This window comes from Desmodus rotundus, chromosome 2 (assembly GCF_022682495.2).
Source record: "Desmodus rotundus isolate HL8 chromosome 2, HLdesRot8A.1, whole genome shotgun sequence".
NCBI lineage: Eukaryota > Metazoa > Chordata > Mammalia > Chiroptera > Phyllostomidae > Desmodus > Desmodus rotundus.
In genome coordinates, this window is record NC_071388.1 from 91,543,532 (window position 1) to 91,564,846 (window position 21,315).

Consider the following 21,315-nt stretch of genomic DNA (forward strand, 5'->3'; position numbering starts at 1 on the left):
AACTTGTTACTTTTTTATATGAAACTTGTAGGTGGCTTTTTATATTTGACGTTGTAAACCCTACTATATTCTTTAGCATGGCATGTGAGGCTCTTCATGATGTGGCTGCTTCCCCCTTCCCCTCCTTTCCCTGTCATTAGTGTTAGTCACGGTGACCTGACTTGCCGGGCTGCTCCACTCCCTTGCACACTTGCATTCGCCATACTTGTGCTTATCTTACTTAATCTTTCAGTAGCATTTCACACCATTGCACACTCCCTCTCTTTTGCAACACCTTCTTTCTTTGATTTCCCTGGCATTCCTTCTGGAATTTCCTTTTACCTTTCTGGCATTTTCTTCCTTCTTTTTGGCTGGCTACGCCTCTTCTACTCAGCATTTACATGCTGGGCTTTCTTAAGGCTCAGTCTTAGATTCTATTTTTCCTCTTAAGCCTACTTTATATTTAGCTCTGTTCTATATACCAATAGTTTACTAGAAGAATTTTTATATTTAGCAAAAGTATATAAAATTATTTGCAGTATTTAGTGTACATCTATAAGGGAATAAGGATATCTAGCTAAAGTTTCAGTCAATGAGAACTAACATCATGCGTCAAAAGCACTGATTTTTTTAGATAGTGGAAACTATCCCCCTTGACCCCTCCCACAGTGTGCTTTCTTCAGTTTGAGTGAGTGCTGTTCTCTACCGTCTCTCTGGTCCCTCATTCTGCTATTGTAGAAAATGATTAGATTTTAGCAACCCCCCTAAAATGTTGATCTTTTCAGTTCATCAAGTAGCATTTATCATGTCTACACACCTTACTAAATTAAATGGAGCAACTAGGCAGAAATTAGGGCAAGTATTGATATTTTTCATTTAGACAAAAATTTTTGTTCTGAGAAATAAATTGGAATTATTATTTAAGACTCTCTATAATATTTATTATAGTCCAGATCCCTGACAGGAAATTATTCTGAATAAAGTAAAAATATTGTTAAAGGACAGAATTATTGAGTAATCAAGATGTAAACTTTTCAATGATGTAAGATGAGCTTATTAGAATTGCTCCATTTGATTAGCTCACTCTTCCTGCTATTTCCTGACATTCCATTTATGATACTGAAGAGATTCAATCTTTGTTAATAGTAAAAGGTTAATACAGAAGGCTGATGGGGCTACTACCTCAGTACTGAAGAAGTAATAATGACGTTGCCAGAATTAAATAGAAAGTATTAGTATGGAGGAGAAAGTTTAACCCTTAATATATTTAATTTTTAGAGTGAGATTAAAATAATATTGCAAGAAGCATTTTATATAACTGAACATAAGTAAGATTATTTCATTTGTATTTTCTGATCGTTTCTAATCAGAAGAAATTGGGAACTGTCCCTTTAATGAAACCTTGTTTACCTATCTCTTTTAGTAGGCGTGGCTTAGGAACCTGTAGAGTGAGGTATAACTTCCAATTCTGCATTCTGACCTGCCACCTTGGAAAGAATGCTGATACTATAAACCAGGAAGTGAGAAATAATGTGCTTTAAACTAGGTACAACTTGTTTTTTTAATAAGGAAAAGCTTCTTAAAACAGAACTAGAAGATTGAAACAGTGATTTTACATAGTTGTCATTAAATATTTGGAACTCTGCTGTGGGATAAAGACTTTGCAGCACATTGAGAATACAAAGCTTTCGGGGCCAGAAATTGATCTTCTGACTTTTGAGCCTTATCTGATTACTGCTTGGTTCATCTTTATTTTGTTAAAGTACTCTTGCAGGCTGAACCGGGGAGACTCTTCATTGTTTGCAGGTAGGTGTTCAGTCTTTGTTTAAAATTTAGGTTGTTGTTTTTTTTAAGGTTATTTGACTCTGATTCAGCTGCCGATTATTGAAAGAATAATGAATAACAGTGTGGATGGATATGTGTTTCAATGTTTGAACGTTCAACGTGGCTGTAAATAACTATATTTATGTGACCTCTGGCCAACTTTGAAAAAAGTGTCATTTTTTAACAAATTAGCAAATCTGTACGGTGGTGAGTTGTGAGTTCTATTTTATTTTCCTTTAACCTTTTATATATACATTAAAAAAACCTAACATATTAAAAAATCCTGAAATTACCCTGCTATTAATTTCCTGATAGTATTTGATACTATAATTAAATCATTTATTTAGGTAGTCAAATAAAATGGAATTTTTATTTTATTTTTTACTTATGTTTCATTTCTTTCACTCTTAGGAAGCTGCCTGAATATTTATCATTGGTTCATATACTTGCTTTAGCTTGCTTTTGGTATATTTTAGTATCTATTATTTCAGAATAGTTTTTATAAGAGGTTCATATTCCAGAAGTATATTGAAATGTTGCTGGTTTCTATTTATAATGTTAACCATCCACTTATGATACTAAAAGTATTTTAAAGATACCGTCTTTGGAAAAGTGAGGTAGTTACTAGTATGAGCTAACTGCTATTGTGAAAAAAAGTTCACAAATAGCTCTTCTGGAGTGGGAGTCAAAAAGAAATGTGTGGGGATACCTTTAGGATCGTGGACAGTGGTTCCTTAACTTTCTTTCTCATGAGCAATCCTTTTGATTTTTTTTCCTATGGACACTATGTTTCAAAAGGCTTTCTGTCCACCAAATAAGTGGTATATATTAAATAATAAAATTTTAGAACATTATATTGTTTATTACTTGTGTGTTATTTCCAATGAGAGTTTATTATCAGTCTGACATAACCACTTTAGGTTAATATAATGCAGCCCCAAACAAAGAGGCTGGACATTTTACTTAGCTTGAATAACTTTATTGTAGGTAACTGTTTGGATATTTTTGACTTTTGAAATACTGATAATGTTTTCTGCATTTTCATCAACTACTCTTGTGTATTAGTATTAATTTCTACAGTATTAATTTCATTAATACTCTGGGCATGGCAAGTTGGCAACTAGTAGTCTAAATTGCAGAAAATTTGTTCTTAATTTATTTGAGGTTTCATGAAATATAATGAAGTTCATCAAGTGTAATGTAACAATCAAAGATACCATAGCTACTAGACAGAGAAACAAGGAGAAAGAAAAAAGGAAGTGGAAGGACTTCTGGTCAAGACGGTGGTGTGGGAAGACATGGCTTGCTTCTTCGCATAACCACATCAAAATTACAACTAAAATACAGAGCAACGATCACTCGGAATCATCAGAAATCAAGGTGAATGGAAATCTGACAACTACAGAATTAAAGAAACTACATTCATCAAGACTGGTAGGAGGGGTGCACATGTGGAATGGGCTAGTCTCTCAACCACGTGTAGTGGGTAAAAATTTGGGAGAGATATCTCAGAAGCAAGGAGTCCCAGGCCCACCACCTAAGGTTCCACTGCCAGGAAGATTAAGTCCCCACAACTTTGGGCTGCAAAAACCAGCAGGGATTGAGATGGTAGAAGCCCCAAGGAGTTCCTCTTAAAGAACCCACACATGGACTCACCTATTCAGACTCACTCCCTCTGAGCTCCAGTACCAGGGTAGCGGCTTGAAAGTCACCAGTGACATACAGGGAGGAACTGAAGTGCCTGGCATCAAGGTGAGCAGAGGCCATTGTCCCTTTTTTAAACCCTCCCCCCAGTATAGCTGCCAAGCTGGTACCATATCCGAGACTCCATCAACCAAGCTAACACTGTTTGACCTGCCTTGGAGATCCCCAGAGACTCTGCCCCACCCAACTTGTGGGCCCATCTAAGCTGCTTTTCCATATGAATAGCTGGTCTTGGCTCATGTTTCACAATTTCCTAAATCCTCTCACACAAACAACAGCTGGCCTCAGTGAGCCCAGGCCTGGCACTAGCAGCAGCTTGGCTTTACCTGGGAATCTCCAAGCCCAGCCCAAGTATCAGCCATCTCAGATTGCTTTGTAGCTCAGGCACGGTGGCCCTGGGCAAAACACAGGTGGGGGCTGACCTTGGCCTGCACCACCCAGGAAACCCCAAGGCCAGCACATCCAATGGACAGCTACAGACCACATTGGAGCCCCTGCACAACTGATCCTCCACAGAGGGTGTAGGTTGGTGGTCAGTGGTCACAGCCAATCCTTTCAGCTGACTGGCCTGGGTAAATCCCTCTCATTGATCTGCCAACAGCAGCCAAGGCTCAATTACAAGAGAGGGTGTACTCAGCCATCATGGAAGGCGCACCTTCAGTACCCAACTTGGGTGATAGGGGAGGCTGTGCCACTGGACCCTACAGGACACCTACTACATTAGGTCATACTACCAAGACACAGAGTCAAAGCAGCTCTGCCTAATACATAGAAACAAAAACAGGGAGGCTGCCAAAATGAGGAGACAAAGAAACATGGCCCAAATGAAAGAACAGAACAAGACTTTAGAAAAAAAGCTAAAGAAATGGAGATAAGCAATCTATCAGACGCAGAGTTCAAAACACTGGTTATAGGGTTGCTCAAGGAACTTAGTGAAGAGGACCTCAGCTGCATAAAAAAGGTCCAGTCAGAAATGAAAGGTACCCTAATTGAAATAAAGATCAATTTACAGAGAAACAACAGTAGAACGAAGAACCAGTAGAAACAGCTGAGAACCAAATCAAGGATTTGGAACATAAGGAAGCAAAAATACCAATCAATCAGAACCAAAAGAAGAAAAAAGAATCCAAAACATGAGGATAGTTTAAATAGCCTCTGGGACAACTTCAAGAAGTCCAACATTCACCTCATAGGGGTGCCAGAAGGAGAAGAGGAAGAGCAAGAAATTGAATATCTGTCTGAAAAAATAAGGAAAGAAAAATTCCTTAATTTGGTGAAGGAAATACATATGCAAGCCTAAGAAGCACAGAGAGTCTCAAAAAAGATGGATGCAAAGAGGCCCACCCCAGGGCACATCATAAGACCGTCAGCTGATTTCTCAAAAGAAACTTTGCAGGCTAGGAGGGATTGGCAAGAAATATTCAAAGTCATGAAAAGCAGGGACCTATAGCTAAAACTGCTCCAGCCAACAAAGCTATTATCTAGAATTGAGGGGCAGATAAAGAGCTTGCTAGACAAGAAAAACTAAAGGAGTTCAACATCACGAAACCATTATTATGTGAAATGTTAAAAGGACTTATTTCAGGAACAGTAGAAGATCAAAACTGTGATCAATTAAATGTCAAAAAAATACATATCTTTCAATGATTGAATCTAAGCAAACAAGAAGAACAGAGACAGAATCTGGATACTGAGAGCATTTTGATGGTTGCCAGATGGGAGGTGGGAGGTGGAGAGTGGGTGAACAGATTAGGGAATTAAGTACAAATAGGTAGTTACAGAATAGCCATGGGGATGTGAAGTACAGAATAGGAAATGGAGAAGCCAAAGAACTTATAGGCATGACCCATAGGCATGAACAATGGTGGGGGGAATTGCCTGAGGGAGTAAGGGGTGCTGGGTGGAGGGGTTCAAAGAGGAAAAATCAGGACAACTGTAATAGCATAATCAATAAAATATAATTTTTATAAAAAAAGGAAGTGGTATTTGCCAAAGGTAATACTGAGGAGGAATTCAAGGCATCTGTATGTTTTGGCTCCATTAAATCTCTGTATATTTATTCCTATTATTTCCCAACTTAAATTTTTTACTCCATTAGGCTGATAAACTCTGAACTGACTTTAAAACTAGTCTTACTTAGGTTCTTCATGTATTTATTCCATATTTTTATGTTGGTTTTCCTTTACCAAAATTTTCTCATTTCTCTATTTCCCCCATTCATGTCCTTCTTTCAGCTCAACTGAAGACCTTTCTCCAGTGTGAAGCCTTCTCTGATCACCCTAACCCACAGTAGTATTACAGTGTTGATTCCACTGGGACTTAAGTACATAATAATATAGCTTGTCACATTTAATTGGCATAAAAGTCTCCTGGGTTTATTCAACTATATTGTAAGCTGTTTGAGAGCATTTTATCCTCCTTAGCATCTAGTGGTGTAAATTACATTTGATAGGTTATAAGTAAATATCTATTGAATAAATAAGAGAGTTCAAGAATCTTGCCAACAGTTGCTTCAAGTGTTGCCTCCCTCTTCCTCGCTTAATCATGTGATTAGCCATTAGAAAAGTTTCAAGAAATGAGACTATTGGTTATCACACTATTTTTGTTTTTGTTTTGCTACGTAATGTGAGTTTTTGTATTAAATTATTTCAATACTGATATACCTACAATGAAAGAACGAGATGGGCTATATTAAAAATAAATCAGGCCTTGGCTGGTGTGGTTCCATGAGTTGGGCATTGTTCTGCAAACCAATAGATCATCAGTTCTATTCCCTGTCAGGGCAAATGTCTGGGTTGTGGGTCCGTGGTTGGTGGCTTGAACGAGGCAACTGATTGATGTTTCTCTCCCTCTCTTTCTCCCTCCCTTCTGCTGTCTCTAAAAATAAATAAATAAAATCTCTAAAAAATAAATAAAATGTATTCTGAATTCCAACTCCTCGCATTTTATATTTTAGGAAAATATAATTTAAAGTTTACTGCTATGTAAGGTTTTTAAAGTGGTTAAAATATGCAGATATATTATGGATTTGGAGGATGGGTTCTGTTTGATGATTAGAACTCAGTGGTGATTCGGTGGTCATAGTAGACTGGTTGGATTGCAGAATTGAAATTGCAGATTAGTAATTGCTGGAAACCATGAATACATCATTTTATAAAAAGAAAATTTTAAACATCCTTCCTTTGATTTACAGTAGTTATCATATATTATGTACTTATTCCCAGCATGAACTCTGCCAGGTAAGTTTTGTTAACCCATATTTTTATAGTTATGGAAAACTGATGTCTATTAAGGTCACATAAGTACCAAAGTTATACATCAAGTAGTTGCACAACAGGTCCTTTTTATTCAATACTTCAAAGTGCATGTTTGCATCAGGGTATTATACTGTCTTACTTTTTTGTGTCATTTTAGCGCTTGACCAGACAGGAATTCTGGCAGCTGCTCCAGCAGAACTATGGCACTGAACTAGGCTTAAATGCTGAAGAGATGGAAAGCTTGTCCCTGTCGATTGAGGAAAATGTGCAGCCAAGGTACAGCAATGTTTTGAAATGTCAAGGTTTATTAATCTATATTCAAAGCAGAATTATTGTAATGTTTACTAATTCAGAATTTCTATTAATTCACTCTTGGGTGAAATTTGCCTCCATTCTCCCTGATGGAATGGAGTGAAAGGTGAAGACAGTGAATAGTTTACTAAATTGGTAAGCAAATACAAGACATATAAGGAAATATCTCTCTGTAACTGTGTCATGTAGGATTTGCTTAAAGTGTGGTTTTAATAAACTTTTAAAATTAAGGATCTGGAGAAGTACGTAGTGAAATCTCTGTGCTTATAGGTAACAATAAAGTAAATTAGCTAGTAGATATTTTTTTAATTTTTTAAAAAATTTATTTAAAAAATTTAAAAAAGATTTTATTTATTTATTTATTTATTTGGAGAAGAGAGGGAGAGAAACATCAATGTGCCAGAGAAACATCCATTGGTTGCCTCTCGCATACCCCCAACTGGGGACCTGGCCTGCAACCCAGACATGTATGCTGACTAGAAATCGAACCAGTGACCTTTCAGTTTGTAGGTCAGCACTCAGTCCACTGAACCACACCAGCCAGGGCAGCAGATAGATGTTTTGAGGGATACACAGATACTGCAACCTTTCTTCAAGGATATCCTAGCATAGTGCTTGAGATGTAGTTGGCACTCAACAAGTATTGAATGTGTTAATGAAAGGAGCTTGTAGCACTGTAGGGAATACAAATAATTATAATACAAGTTTGAAAATGAAAAGGGCCAAATGAAGCAATAGATAATGTGATAGAGAAATTCAGAGCAGAGACTTCTGGCTAAGATGGAGGCATAAGTAGACACACTGTGCCTCTTGGCCCAACCAAAAGAAGGGAAGCAACAATTTAAAGACAAAAATCAACCAGAACTGACAGAAAATAGAACTGTATGGAATTCTGACAACCAAGGAGTTAAAGAATAAACATTCATCCAGACCGGTAGGAGGGGCTGAGACGCGCAGCTGGGCGGAGAAGACTCGCAGCAAGGTGGTGGTGGGCAGACCCTGCGGTCCCACATTCTTGCGCAGATAAACCAGGAGGAATGGTGGGGGAATGGGACAGACCTGGCAACCCAAGGGCTCTAGCACAGGGAAATAAAGCCTCAAACCACTGACTGAAAACACCTGTGGTTGTTGAGGCGACAGCGGGAGAAGCTCCCAGCCTCACAGGAGAGTTTGTTGGAGAGACCCACAGGGTCCCAGAATGCACACAAACCCACCCACACAGATATCAGCACCAGAAGGGCCCACCTTGCTTGTGGGTAGTGGGGGAAGTACTGAAAGCCGGCAGAGAGTGGAGCAAGCGCCACTGTTCCCTCTGGAATCCCTTCCCCACAAACAGCATCACAGCGCAGCTTCGTGCGTTGCCCAACCCTGGTGAACACCTAAGGCTCCGCCCCTTTACATAACAGGCCCTCCAAGACAAAAAAAAATATGGCCCAAATGATAGAACAGATCAAAGCTCCACAAAAAATACAACCAAGCAACCAAGAGATAGCCAACCGATTAGATGCACAGTTCAAAATACTGGTAATCAGGGAGCTCACAGAATTGGTTGAATTTGGTTGCAAATTAGATGAAAAAATGAAGGCTATGCTAAGTGAAATAAAGGAAAATATACAGGGAACCAATAGTGATGGGAAGGAAACCGGGACTCCTATCAACGGTATGGATCAGAAGGAAGAAAGAAACATCCAGCCAGAAAAGAATGAAGCAACAAGAATTCAGAAAAATGAGGAGAGGCTTAGGAACCTCCAGGACATCTTGAAACGTTCCAACATCCAAATTATAGGGGTGCCAGAAGGAGAAGAGGAAGAGCAAGAAATTGAAAACTTATTTGAACAAATAATGAAGGAGAACTTCCCTAATCTGGCAAAGGAAATAGACTTCCAGGAAGTCCAGGAAGCTCAGAGAGTCCCAAAGAATTTGGACCCAAGGAAGCACATACCAACACACATCATAATTACATTACCCAAGGTGAAAGAGAAGGAGAGATACTTAAAAGCAGCAAGAGAAAAGGAGACAGTTACCTACAAAGGAGTGCCCATAAGACTGTCAGCTGATTTCTCCAAAGAGACCTTACAGGCAAGAAGGGGCTGGAAAGAAGTATTCCAAGTCATGAAAGGCAAGGGCCTACATCCAAGATTGTTCTATCCAGCAAAGGTATCATTTAGAATGGAGGGGCAGATAAAATGCTTCTCAGATAAGGTCAAATTCAAGGAGTTCATCATCACCAAGCCCTTATTATATGAAATGTTGAAGGGATTTATCTAAGAAAAAGAAGATCAAAAATATGAACAGTAAAATGACAGCAAACTCACAGTTATTAACAACCAAATCTAAAACAAAAAACAAAAGCAGACTAAGCAAACAACTAGAACAGGAACAGAATCACAGAAATGGAGATCACATGGAGGGTTATCAACACAGGAGTGGGGGGGGGGGAAGGTACAGAGAATAAGTAGCATAAATGGTAGGTAGAAAATAGACAGAGGGAAGGTAAGAATAGGAAATGTAGAAGCCAAAGAACTTATATGTATGACCCATGGACATGAAGTAAAGGGGGGGAATGTGGGCGGGAGGGGTGTGCAGGGTAGAGGGGAGAGAAGGGGGAAAATGGGATAAGTATAATATCATAATCAATAAAATATATTTTTAAAAAATTCAGAGTGGAGAGATACTGTTCTTGACTGATGGGAATTCATTTGGAAGAGTGGACATTTTTATTAACCTGTACAAGTAAAAGTGCATTTTGTGTAATGATAATTGAGGGCATAGCAGTAAAAACAGGTGAGGATTATAAAAATTCTAAAGTGAACATTATGCTAAGTGAAAGAAGCCAGTCACAAATGACCACATATTGTATGATTCTATTTATGTAAAATGGAGTCCAGAGCCAGTAAATCCACAGAGACAGAAAGTAGATTAGTAGTTGCCAGGAGCGTGGTGGAAGGGAGAATGAGAGTGACTGCTGATGGGTACAGGGTTTCTTTTATGGGTGGCGAAATGTTCTAAACTTAGATAGTGGTGATTGTTGCACAACTCAGTAAACCACTGTATTACATACTTTAAATGGAGTGAATTTTACGGTATGTGAATTATAACTTAATAAACCTTGTTAAAAATTCTGTAGCAAATCTTAAAATTGAAATTTCACAAGTGTTGATGTATCTACAGAATTTTTGTACTATCTAGTCTTCTAGTTATGCTGATCCTATTTATAGTGTTTCAGTTAAGCATCAATATTTTACAACCTTTTTTACATGATTACACATGCATATTTTATTAGTTTTCTGTAAAGTTAAAAATTTCTGTTGTACTGCTCTCCTTGTCAAGTTTATTAGCTTCTTTCAGGTACTAGAGTTGGATAGAAAAGCAACTGGTACAATGCAAAGAGGCTTGGATGGTGGTAGAGAAAATCTGGATTCTAGTCTGGACTCTGCCACCAAGTATCTGAGCAACCTCAAGCAAATCCCTTAGACTTTCTGATCCTCAATTTACTCATCTGTGAAATGAGGCAGTTAAATTAGATGATCTCCAAGGCCCCTGCCAACTCAAAAAGTTTCTAGTCTTTGAAGAAAAAAAAGATTAATATTTTTGACCAGCTGCATTATACACTCTAAGATATGAAGCAGCTCGAGGTCACCAGAAAAGATGCTGTTGCCTTGGTGGTTGAGTGCTTTCTAAGAAAAGATGTAGCGGGATCCTCATTCCACTTTCTACTCCTTTTCCCATTCTTCCAGTCTCTGAAAGAAGTATGTCTGTCTCAAACCTTTATTTCCTCAGCTTTTCCATCTTCCTACTCTTCATTTTCAATTTCTCCTTCACTCTTCCTCCTCCTTTTTTCTTTATTTCTCCACAACCCAACTCCATCCTTAAAATCCTCAAGTTCAGACACATGGCTGGTGGGTTAGTCACAGGGAGCCATTTTTTCCCCTTTGGTTCCCTGAGAGCCCTGCCCGCCTGGCCAAGAGTGACTTGGTAGCAGACCTAGGTATTATTTGGATCGAGGAGAACAGAGCTGAAAGGCCCTTTGGCATTTCTGTTCCTTCCTCAGGATAATGTGGCTTAAAAGGTCAGGCTGCTACCTTATTTTAGAAGAGCTTTAAGTGTATATGTTGCAGTGATTACACAGAATAATGATTTCTCAATAAGGCCAAGCACTGGAAATTAGATCAGTTGTGCTCCTTTTATATTTAATAGATTTTCCTTTCTCTTCGCTCCCTGAGAGGAAAAAAAAAGCAGGCCCCAGGACATTTGTGGTAGTCTTGTCCTGATGACCATTTGAAAGCTGTTCCTTAAACCTTGTTCTTAGAAATAAGGAGAGCAAGAAGCGGGGCAGGGACTGCTTGATGGGCTCTGTGCTCAGACATCAGGGCCTGTCATGCTGGGGAGGACTCGCCCTCTCAGCTGGGACTGAATCAGAGGGAAGGAGGTCTTAAACTACCTTCTGGTGCTGACTGGCACCCAACTCAAACATCCACCCTGCACCTTTCAAAGCATTGTCATGTCCATAACTGAAATTTAAACAAGCAACGTTCATTTTATTAGTTATGGCCACTTGTACTTGGTTAATTTTACAATGGTTTCTGAAATTCATAAAATTGCACATTAGCATTATCTTACTTTCAGAAATAAAGCCAATTTGCACATGATTTAGAAAATAGTATATTATAACTAGAGGCTTATTTGTTACATTACAAAAACCATTTGTTGTCAAAATGCTCTATAATAGAAAGGACCTTAGTGAAGAGACTAAATCACTTATTTGTGTGACCTTGTTTATGTTTCCATCATGATGTGTTTCTTACAGAAGTCCAGAAAGAAGCAGCTTGGATGACTGTGGGGAGAGAGATGAAAAATTATCCAAGTCTGTCAGTTTTACCCGTGAATCAGTTAAACGGGTTTCAGAAACAGAGTCAATCGATGGAAATCTACCAAAAGCGGTTAGTGTGTGACACCCCTTTTAAAACATAACTGATGCTGCCATGTGTTAATCAGAACACAAGATCAAATAAGAATACAGTATATAGAATTTTTAAAACTTAAGACGTCAGGCTGCTCCTTTATTTTGGGAGAAGAGTTTCAAGTCTCTAAGTGCAGAGGTTAAGATGGAGAAATTCATAGTTAGCAGAAGTTTTTCACTAAGTAGGGAGTGCGTGTGGTGGAATCTGTTTTGAAAGGGGAGATGAGAACCCTGTGCAGCATGTTGGAGTACCAATAGGTGCTTCTTAAGCTGACTACTGAAACAGGCACACACAGTTAATTACTGGGTTTCATAGTTGGTTAGTTCCTTCCTTTATTTTTTCAAGTATCATTAGAAGCCCACTGAGTTTTGAAAAATTTCAGTGAGTTTCTATCACTTGGAGTCATTTCTTTTTTTAGTACTCAGATTGCCCTTTCTGAGTCCTTTCAGATTGGCTTGTCTTTTTGAAGTGATCAATAATTTCTGATGGCTTCCTTTCTTTCTGGTGCAAGAACATGCCCCAGGCACATTTTGTGTACTTTCTGTCCTAGGTCTAGTGTCAGCCATCTCCCTAATGAGCCATAGCTCTTAGTGAAGAATGGTGTTTAGAGACCACGTCTGAGCACTAAGGTTGCATCTGCTGTAGAGCTGCCGTTCTCACTGGGGATGCAAGGTTGAGGCTAAACCTGAATTCTTGGTTTAGAGCAGAGCCATCAGCTATGAATCCTACCTCTGCCATTTGCTATATGTCTTTAAGTTAATTATTTAACTTTTCTGTGCTTTTGTTTTCTCAATTCCTAGAATATGAGGACAATAATATCTCATAGGGGTATTTATAAAGATTGCATGAATTAATATATGTGAAAGTACTTTGAACAGTCCCTTACACACATTAAGTGTTCAGTAAACCATAAGGTGTTATAATTGACTGTGAATCTGTGTGTGGCCAGCAATGGACCTTTTCTACCTTCTCCCATGGAGCTCCCAGCATCTCCTATGAATAAACATTTGGAAAACATTGAAACAGACTGTATTTATGTGAAAGCCCACCCAGTTATCAACCTATTTCAGGCATCTCATGCATCTAGTCTTGGTGTGCTGTTGTGTTGTGTGTTTCTTGCAAAACTGATCCATCTGGAGACCCTGAGGAACTTCCTGCTGGTACAAGGGAGGTGATTCTAGATGCTGTTTTCTTTGTGTGTGTTCACTGAGAAAACCACACTACTCAATTTTGGGGAGGTAACAGGACGGGAATCTCTTGCAGTCTCCTCATCCTTTTACAAAAGTCTGACTTTGAGAACTGGGTTCTCAGAACTACTGAGCTTAATTGGAGTCTTTCCTACAGCTTCCTTAACAATGTCTCCTGTACCTCCTCTTGGAATAGTTAATTCATTGGTTCTTACTTCTAGTTTTGTCCCTAAAGGAAGTCATTTTTTTCTCTAAGGAAAGGGAATGGAATGCAGAGGAATAGTTTAATGTTTTAAGATTGATTATACATTCAATGATATTTAGTATAGATGTCTGCAGATTATGGAATACAATACAGGAGTTTGGTCCTTTTTTACCTCTTGCATTTAAGAGCAGTATGGTGAGATTCTCAGATGTCAACAAATATCATGTCACTTTATGTCATTTTTACTTCCAAAAAAATTAGAAATAACATGATTTCAGAAATAACATTTTTCTAAGACAAAAATAGATTTTTCTTAAGTTATAAAATTAATATCCTGTAAAAATTCAGAAAATATAGAAAAGTATACAAATAAAAATTGTCCAGATGCTAACCACTTAAAGATAGTGACTGTTACTATTCCTATAAGTACCTATCTATATTCTTTCTAATAGGAACCATATCTTAATTAGAACAACAGAAGAAATATGCATGGAAACTTACTCTACTTAACATCTGTAAAGACAAGCTGGGTCAACTAAATAAGCATGTTGCCTTATAGTGTAGAACTCCCAAATAAATCAAGTCTTGATTTTAGCAGTAACCTAAGCTTGAAGAATCAATGTTCTCTCCAGGATAGGCTACTCCTTTAATAAATTGTGTCCTGAGTCCCAGTTGTTCTTCTGCTTTCTGAGTGCCCAGTGGAAACCTGTGTCCCCACCCCAGTGCTTCTGCTGTGCAGTGTGCTCCCAGGTCTCATGCGCAGAAGTGTAAGGACGGTATCTATGCTTTTTGCTCTCTTTCTTCTGCTTACACACAGACAATGCAAGAAAGTACTATGCTGTATAGTTTATATTTTTTACACTGTTCTAGTAAGCCTAATTATAGTACTATTCACCTCGAATATTAACAGCATCAGCGTTCATACTTTAATGGCTAATAAGAAATACGTATCTTTATTAAATCATTCTCAGAAAATGTAGATAGCTTCATATAGTGAATATATTTTAATGCCCAGTCCCTTAGTCCATTCACAGCAAGGACCACTGTGGTGTGAGTTTGCAGTGAAATTAATTTTCCCTTTTAATCCTCTGTCCCCCACTGTACTTTTATGTGACTTTTATCTCTCTGTTTTCTTTCTCTTTCCCCGTTAGTTACTTACTAATCTTGAGAGATGGGTGGCTTTTCTTCTTTCAGATGATGGGGCAGGTATTGTCTGGGGAAACTAACTGGGTGTTTTATTCTCCTTTTCGACCCCAAAGAACTGAATTATCTTGCCCTCTGCCTTCTTTCCCTTCTGCTTAAAATGATTCACATGGTGTTAATTCTCTGTGAGTTCTTTTTATATGATGTTCTTTATAAGTTTATTGTTAATTGTTAATTTTAAGAAGATGGCTTCAGAGTGATAAGTATTGTTTACCAGTTGTTCATGGACTGAATTGCAAATGTGATGCAAACGTAACAAACACATTTTTCAAAGAGTAGTATTTCGGTGTCTCTATTATAAAGATCTCACTGTAAAATTAAGCCTAGAATCTGTTTGCCTTTTTCTTTGTTAACTGGATTGTTTGCCTTTTAGGAGTTAGGGAAAGAGGAAGCCCAAAGTGAGAAACAGATCAAAAAGAGTCCTTTACTAACCTCAGAAAAGAGGTTAAGTAGAGTGCCATCGAAATCACTGGACTTGAATAAAAATGAGTATCTTTCTCTGGATAAAAGCAGCACTTCAGATTCTGTTGATGAAGGTAAATAATTTCTTATAAACTTTAATAAAATTTCAGTTATGTCTTTTAATGTTAATCTTTGTATTAGTTGTGTGCAGATTGGAATTTAGTAGCTTTAGATATAGTCTTACTCTATAAAGAACCAAAAAAGGATGGAAGTTAATAAAATACAGGGGGAAGAAGCTGCTAAATCTAACTCATCTCCACTTTCCAGAAGCCTTGACTTTGAAAATCTCCATCTCATTTAGCTTTTAAAATTCCAAACCCTAAGTCAGTGGAGATGGAGCAGCAATGAAAAAGCACATCTTAATAAAATTTGTTACATTATAATTATACTTTATTTTAACCACCAGAAATAAGAGAAATAGAGAAATGCAAAAGTAGAGAATAAAAATAAAAAGCAATGTTTCAACAAACTATAGTAAATCATGTTCTCCCTACTTTCTCTAAGGTAGTACCAATAACCTGGGGTTTGTCATACTTACTAAGTTGGCATTTTAAGGAATTTTTAAAAGAAACTGTAAACCAGTGGATTAGGGAGACATTAGTACAGATTCCAGGTAGTGACTACTTTTCAAGTTTCAGGAACTAGAACAATGTCTGGATTTTTTCCATACCTGCTTTCCTACCGTCAGTGCTCAGAATAGTACTGGGGACATCAGAGTGGGTTGGATCTGTAGAACATGATGTATGTGCTAGCCTAGTTGCTGTTCCAGTTAGACCTGGTTTGAGAACCCCGGAAGTCTTTACTAGCATGAAAACCAGACCCATGAAAATTCAAACTAAATCCCAGTCAAATCTAAATCCAATTCAAATCAAGTCCAAATCTAAAATCAAATTCAAATTTAATCAACCAAGACCAAATCCATGAAAACCCAATCCAAATCAGGTTAGACCTTGGTTTGGGAACACTGAAATAACTTTAATAAAACTAAATTCATGCCCTTAAAAACAAATAAAGATCCACTATTTCCTAGAAATCAGACTGCTTTAAGAAGACAGTTGTTGATTCTTTTGAAAAATTAGTCAAGAGGAAGTTTTTTAAATGGATTGTGTCCAGTGAGTGACTAGACCCCTAGTGTTCTTACCATTCATGCTTTAGTGGACAGCGAGAATGAGTGAGTTATCCCTGCCTGTCTGAACCTCTGACTTTAGGAAGACCTACTCTGGCACCCAGTGGCCAAATCAGTAAGTGACGCCAAGCAAGGATTCTTTTACTCACCTGCTCTTTATAAGAGTGGTGCTTCAAAAGTATTTAGTTTCCTTATTGAATTCCTATAAAATTAACATTAACAATAAGTTACATAAGGGATAACATTAAAACTCATATAAGCTGTGTTCTTATCTAGAAGTGAAGGGAGAACCACAGTGGTGTAGATGCGGTGCTGCAGGTGAGCCTCATCACAGTTTGCTCCTTGCTGGCGCCCCTTTAATAAAGATCCCGTTTGGATCTTCCATGTGACATCAGCCTTCTGTTTGTGCTGGTTTTCTTTAAGGTGGATGGGATGACTTTTTTTTTTCTTCTTAGATTATTATTCAATAACAAACCAAGTACTCCTATTGCCTTCCCTAAGCAAGTTACAAAATCTCGGGCTTATAAAATGTATTAAGTGGGTTTTATAATGAACCTATTTTTTGTTTTCGAAACTTCTGAGTTGAAGTTTCTAAGAAACTTCTGAGATGAAGATGCCTAAGTCCATGAACTGGGGAGACGAGGGAGAGGTCAAAAGGAGTAAACCTTCATAAGATATTTGGAAATGTGTGTAGGGATTTAGAGGCCGCTAGGTAGATGGAAGTTTACTTTAAACCAAGCCTTGCTTTATTTAAAATAATAGTATTTTGATGTACTGTTGTGAGCAGGTTGAGTTAGAAAAGGAGAGGATTTCTTTTCTACCAGGTGTAGCCTATAAACTTTGGGAGGGAGGCACTGGACTATGTTGTTACAGAGACTCCTTTTAAATCCATGCAAACCTGAGAGGACTCGACAGAGCAGAGAGAGCCTCATGAAATACCTCATGGAGGGACCCCTGAAATAACTTGTAGCGCAGTCCCTTTGATGTGGAGTTTAACCGGAACCCGGATATGGGAAGCCTAGAATCTGCTTTGACTGGCTCCTTTTTTAATGCTCTTAATCCACACCAAGTAGTTTAGAACCCATCAAGAGTGATGGGTGCCTTTTTTAGGGACATTTCTGTACTTCTGGGAATGGGTTCTGGGCTTCCAGTTGCTGAACAAAATAACTAAGCACTGTGTTTTAATCTGTTAAACCATATTACTAACTTAAAACTTTGATATATAATAATTCACAGAAAAAGCTACAGAACTTTGTTTCTCCAGAGCAGCAATTTTTAACCCGTGTGCTGTGAGAATTTTTAAAACTTGCAATACCTGACCTCTCTTCCCTTAAGTTGTGAAATTTTTTAAAAATGACAACAGCCAACACAATAGCTGTCCAGTGTGAATGAATCAAAATTATTCCTATTTTTTGTCAGATCAGGAAAAAATGTATTTTTTGGTGTGCTGCAGAATTTGAGTAATTAGTTTGTGTGTGTCATTAAGTGGAAACAGTTGAAGATTGCTGCTCTCGAGGGTTGTTGCCGATAGACTTCCTCTGCTTACTGTTTGCCCAGTTTTGGGGAGGAGTTCAGAGCATCTGAGAAGATGCTGGGAATTTCCTCCCAAGTGGAGATGAGTTGACACAATGTATTCACATCCACAAGTACAAGGAAATTGTGGTTGTGTTTTCAAGGATCAAATATTTCTGTTGTTATCAGGATTTCCTTCTTTCCCCCGCCCTGCTTTGCCATGCCATGGATAGTGTGTGAAGCATCTGCCCCAGGAGGTAAGAGCCAAGAGTGGAAGCTGACAAACTAGCTCATGGCATGAGACACCTGGCCTGTGTCATATGATAAAAGTTAAATTTAGTTTTGTATATCTGGGGTAAGGACCTGGTGTGATGGGGTTTCCAAACCTAAGTGACTTCTGCAGAGAATGTAAGCTAAGTTAGGTGAAAATTAAGTGGGGGGAGGAGGAGTGCAAAAGAATAGCAAAATTGGAATCCATGATCTACAGCTGGCAGAACAGGATGAGTTAGAGGCAAAGCCATGCAGAGAGAAACAGGAATCAGAATATCAGTTGAGGCTTATTAATTAATAAATGTGAGGACAAGTAGACCTCTGGGGCAAGACAGAGAAAAGGCCGTGGAACCGTCTAGCAGGAAGAAGGTAAATCAATATTTACTAAATATCTCTAAGTTCTGTGTACCTGTATCAAAGTTGTTAATATCAAAGTATCAAAGAGAGACACAAATCAGTTAATGAGAAAAAAACAATGGTTGGAATGAAGGCAGAGCTGGAAGAGTTTTTCTGATTCTTAGACCTGTCTTACTTCCCAGACTGCTTCCCGTGGTATAATATTGACAGGTGCTCTAAACAGATAATTCTTAGAGCTTGATTTCTGACACATGGGGAGCTTTGGTCACACTTTTCCATTCTGTATTGATGGGGTGTAATCCTTGAAATAATAAATCACCCCAGTCCTGAAATCATTGAAATTTCGAATTGCTTTCCTCTATTTCCTATACTTTACCAGGCTCCTATCTATATCTAGCTGCCTTTTCTCTCCCCTCCCCCTCCCCCTCCCCCTCCCTCTCCCTCTCCCCCTCCCCCTCTCTTCTCTTTTCGATTCTTCTAAGTTAAACTCCTGGAAGTGTAAAATAGAGGTTAAGTTTGTGTGCTTTGGAGCTGGAATGAATTCAAATTCCAATTCATCACTCATCAGCTGTGGAGCTTTGTCGAGTCCCAGTGCCTCAGTTTGCTTGTCCACGTGATGGAAACGATGACGACACCACGTGTCTCACAGGATTGCTGTGAGGATAAGAAGAGTGTATACTTATACGGTGCTTAGCACAATGCATGATACATAGTAAGCACCGTACAAACATGGGCTATTTTACATAATATTTCCTAGGAATATGTGGAGAGGTGAGCAGATGCTGCTTCTTTCTTTGCTGCCAGTAGTTTTCAACCTCATTATCATTATCAGGTTCCCAGAAAATATAATATTCTATTGGACATTATTTAGCTTTGAAGCGTACTCTTCAGAAGGCTTTCTTCTTTTAATGTATGGTATTAAAAAATGGTTATTAATACAATGATACTGGACTCGGGGGAGTCAGCGGCTAGCAAGTTAGTGAGTGTGGCAGATATTAGAGCCATTCGTGACTTCACGTTTACTGGATGGATGGGCACTCAGGAATAGGACCTGCCATGTGCTGTGGTAGATGCCACCCTGCATCTCAGTCTTGCCCTTGTCACCTTTGAAATATTCTTTTGATCAATATATTATGCAAATTTGATATCACTCAAATATTTTTTGAGTATTGACAGCTGAAATATTGATCATTATATTTCATTATGATCAATGAAAATATTTATAATTATAGTTTAATTAACTATACACTCTTATGTATAGTTACACATCATACGTATGTATGTAACACCAGTTTAGAGGTTTAATGGTGCCCTGAATGTGCTGATCACTATAATCACATTTAAACGCTAGTTTGTATTGTACCAAAAGCAAGCAAACAAAACAAAACCTTGAAATTATCTTTTTTTTGGTTTCTTCCCTTTGATTCTGTTCTTTCCTCCAGAAAATATTTCTGAGAAAGATCTTCATGGAAGACTTTATATCAACCGTGTTTTTCACATCAGTGCCGAGAAAATGTTTGAATTACTCTTCACCAGTTCACGCTTTATGCAGAGATTTACCAATTCTAGAAACATAATAGGTTGGTGCTTGTGTTCTTATCTAATGATAAACTTGGGAGGACTTTATTATCTTTAGAGGGTTGAGCTTGTATAAATGTATTTATGTTGTCAGGGAGAAAAATGAGACAAGTTCTGATTTTATTTTGGTGATACATGAACTAGTATTTAAGTGTTTTGATTAAATTCACATGTAAACAATGTTATTCAGTTAGTCAGGTTCTACCTACAATTAAGACCCTTTGAGAACTAAAATTCAATTTATTAATTAACATAGCAGTTCAGTTGGGTTGAACCCAGTTTTAAAAGGGTGCAGTGAGGAACAGCTGGATGCTAGTAGAGTGTAAATAGGTACAATCACTCAGCAACATGGCTTGGCAGAATCTACTAAAGCAGATCATGTGTGTTCTCTCTGACCCAGCAACTCTACTATTAGGCCTGTATCCTTCAGAAATGGGTATGTGTGTGCTCTGAGTGACGTACTATTATTCATAGCAGCATTATTTACAATGTCACAAAACTCAAAAAAAAAAAGAAGCCCAAATATCCACCAGTGCTAGGTACAAAAAAAATTGTTTATTATTCATAGTAGAGTAACAGTGTCTAAATGATAGCTATTAATTGAGCTTTGTGATTATATTAAGAATTCCATAGTTTAAAAAAATCATTTTTTTTCTGTTTTTTCAGTTTAAAAAAAGTGGGATATCTGAGGTATATGTCTTCTTTTTCACTTAGCATATTATATCTGTTCTGAACCTATTTTGTGTTTTCTTACTATTCATGTCTACCTGGAGAACTTGGTATTTCAGAAGAGCTGGAAACATCATTTCTCTTAATTTTCTAAGATGATGCACTACTATTTTTATGCTGAAAAGGTCCATGAGGAACTAACATTTATCCCTAAATGAAATGTTTTTTGAATCACAACTGCATTTAGTGTCTGATTTCACATCTGGCTTTAGTGTGGATGAATATATGTGCTATCTGATGTTGTAAGTGGCTTTGGGAACCAAAGGCTTCTGGCTAATTCTAAATCTAAACAGTTATAGGCATATTGCTATTTAGATCTAGAATCACTCAGGTTTTCTCTAAAAGAGATAATCAGTTTATGATTGCACACGATTATGCTATCTTTTGTACTAGTTACCTGGTAATCAAAGTTACATTTCTTTTTTAATTTATTGATTGTTAGAGAGGAAGGGAGAGAGAGAAACACTGATTTGTTGTTCCACTTATTTATGCACTCATTGGTTGATTCTCAAGTGTGCCCTGACTGGGGATGGAACCTGGCTATACTGGGATGACGCTCTAACCAACTGGGCTGTGTGGCCAGGGCAAAGTTATATTTCTCGATAATGGGTTTCAAAGGCTCTTTTAAAAAATATTATGAATTTAATGA

General features: G+C 37.9%; 1 protein-coding gene across 5 annotated transcripts in view; it reads left to right on the plus strand.

Moving 5' to 3' along the window:
* The window catches only part of GRAMD1C (GRAM domain containing 1C), a 96,203-nt gene that overhangs the window by 53,418 nt on the left and 21,470 nt on the right, over positions 1–21,315 (plus strand). For 4 of the 5 annotated variants that reach the window (XM_024578040.3, XM_053918365.1, XM_053918366.1 and 1 more), the window contains 4 exons: positions 6,922–7,040; positions 11,884–12,016; positions 15,006–15,168; positions 19,802–19,939. In XM_024578040.3, coding sequence (XP_024433808.2) covers positions 6,922–7,040; positions 11,884–12,016; positions 15,006–15,168; positions 19,802–19,939 — 553 coding nt within the window. Of the gene's footprint in view, positions 1–1,427; positions 1,786–6,921; positions 7,041–11,883; positions 12,017–15,005; positions 15,169–19,801; positions 19,940–21,315 lie in introns of those variants that run through there. The other variant, XM_053918367.2, reaches the window with a different exon arrangement.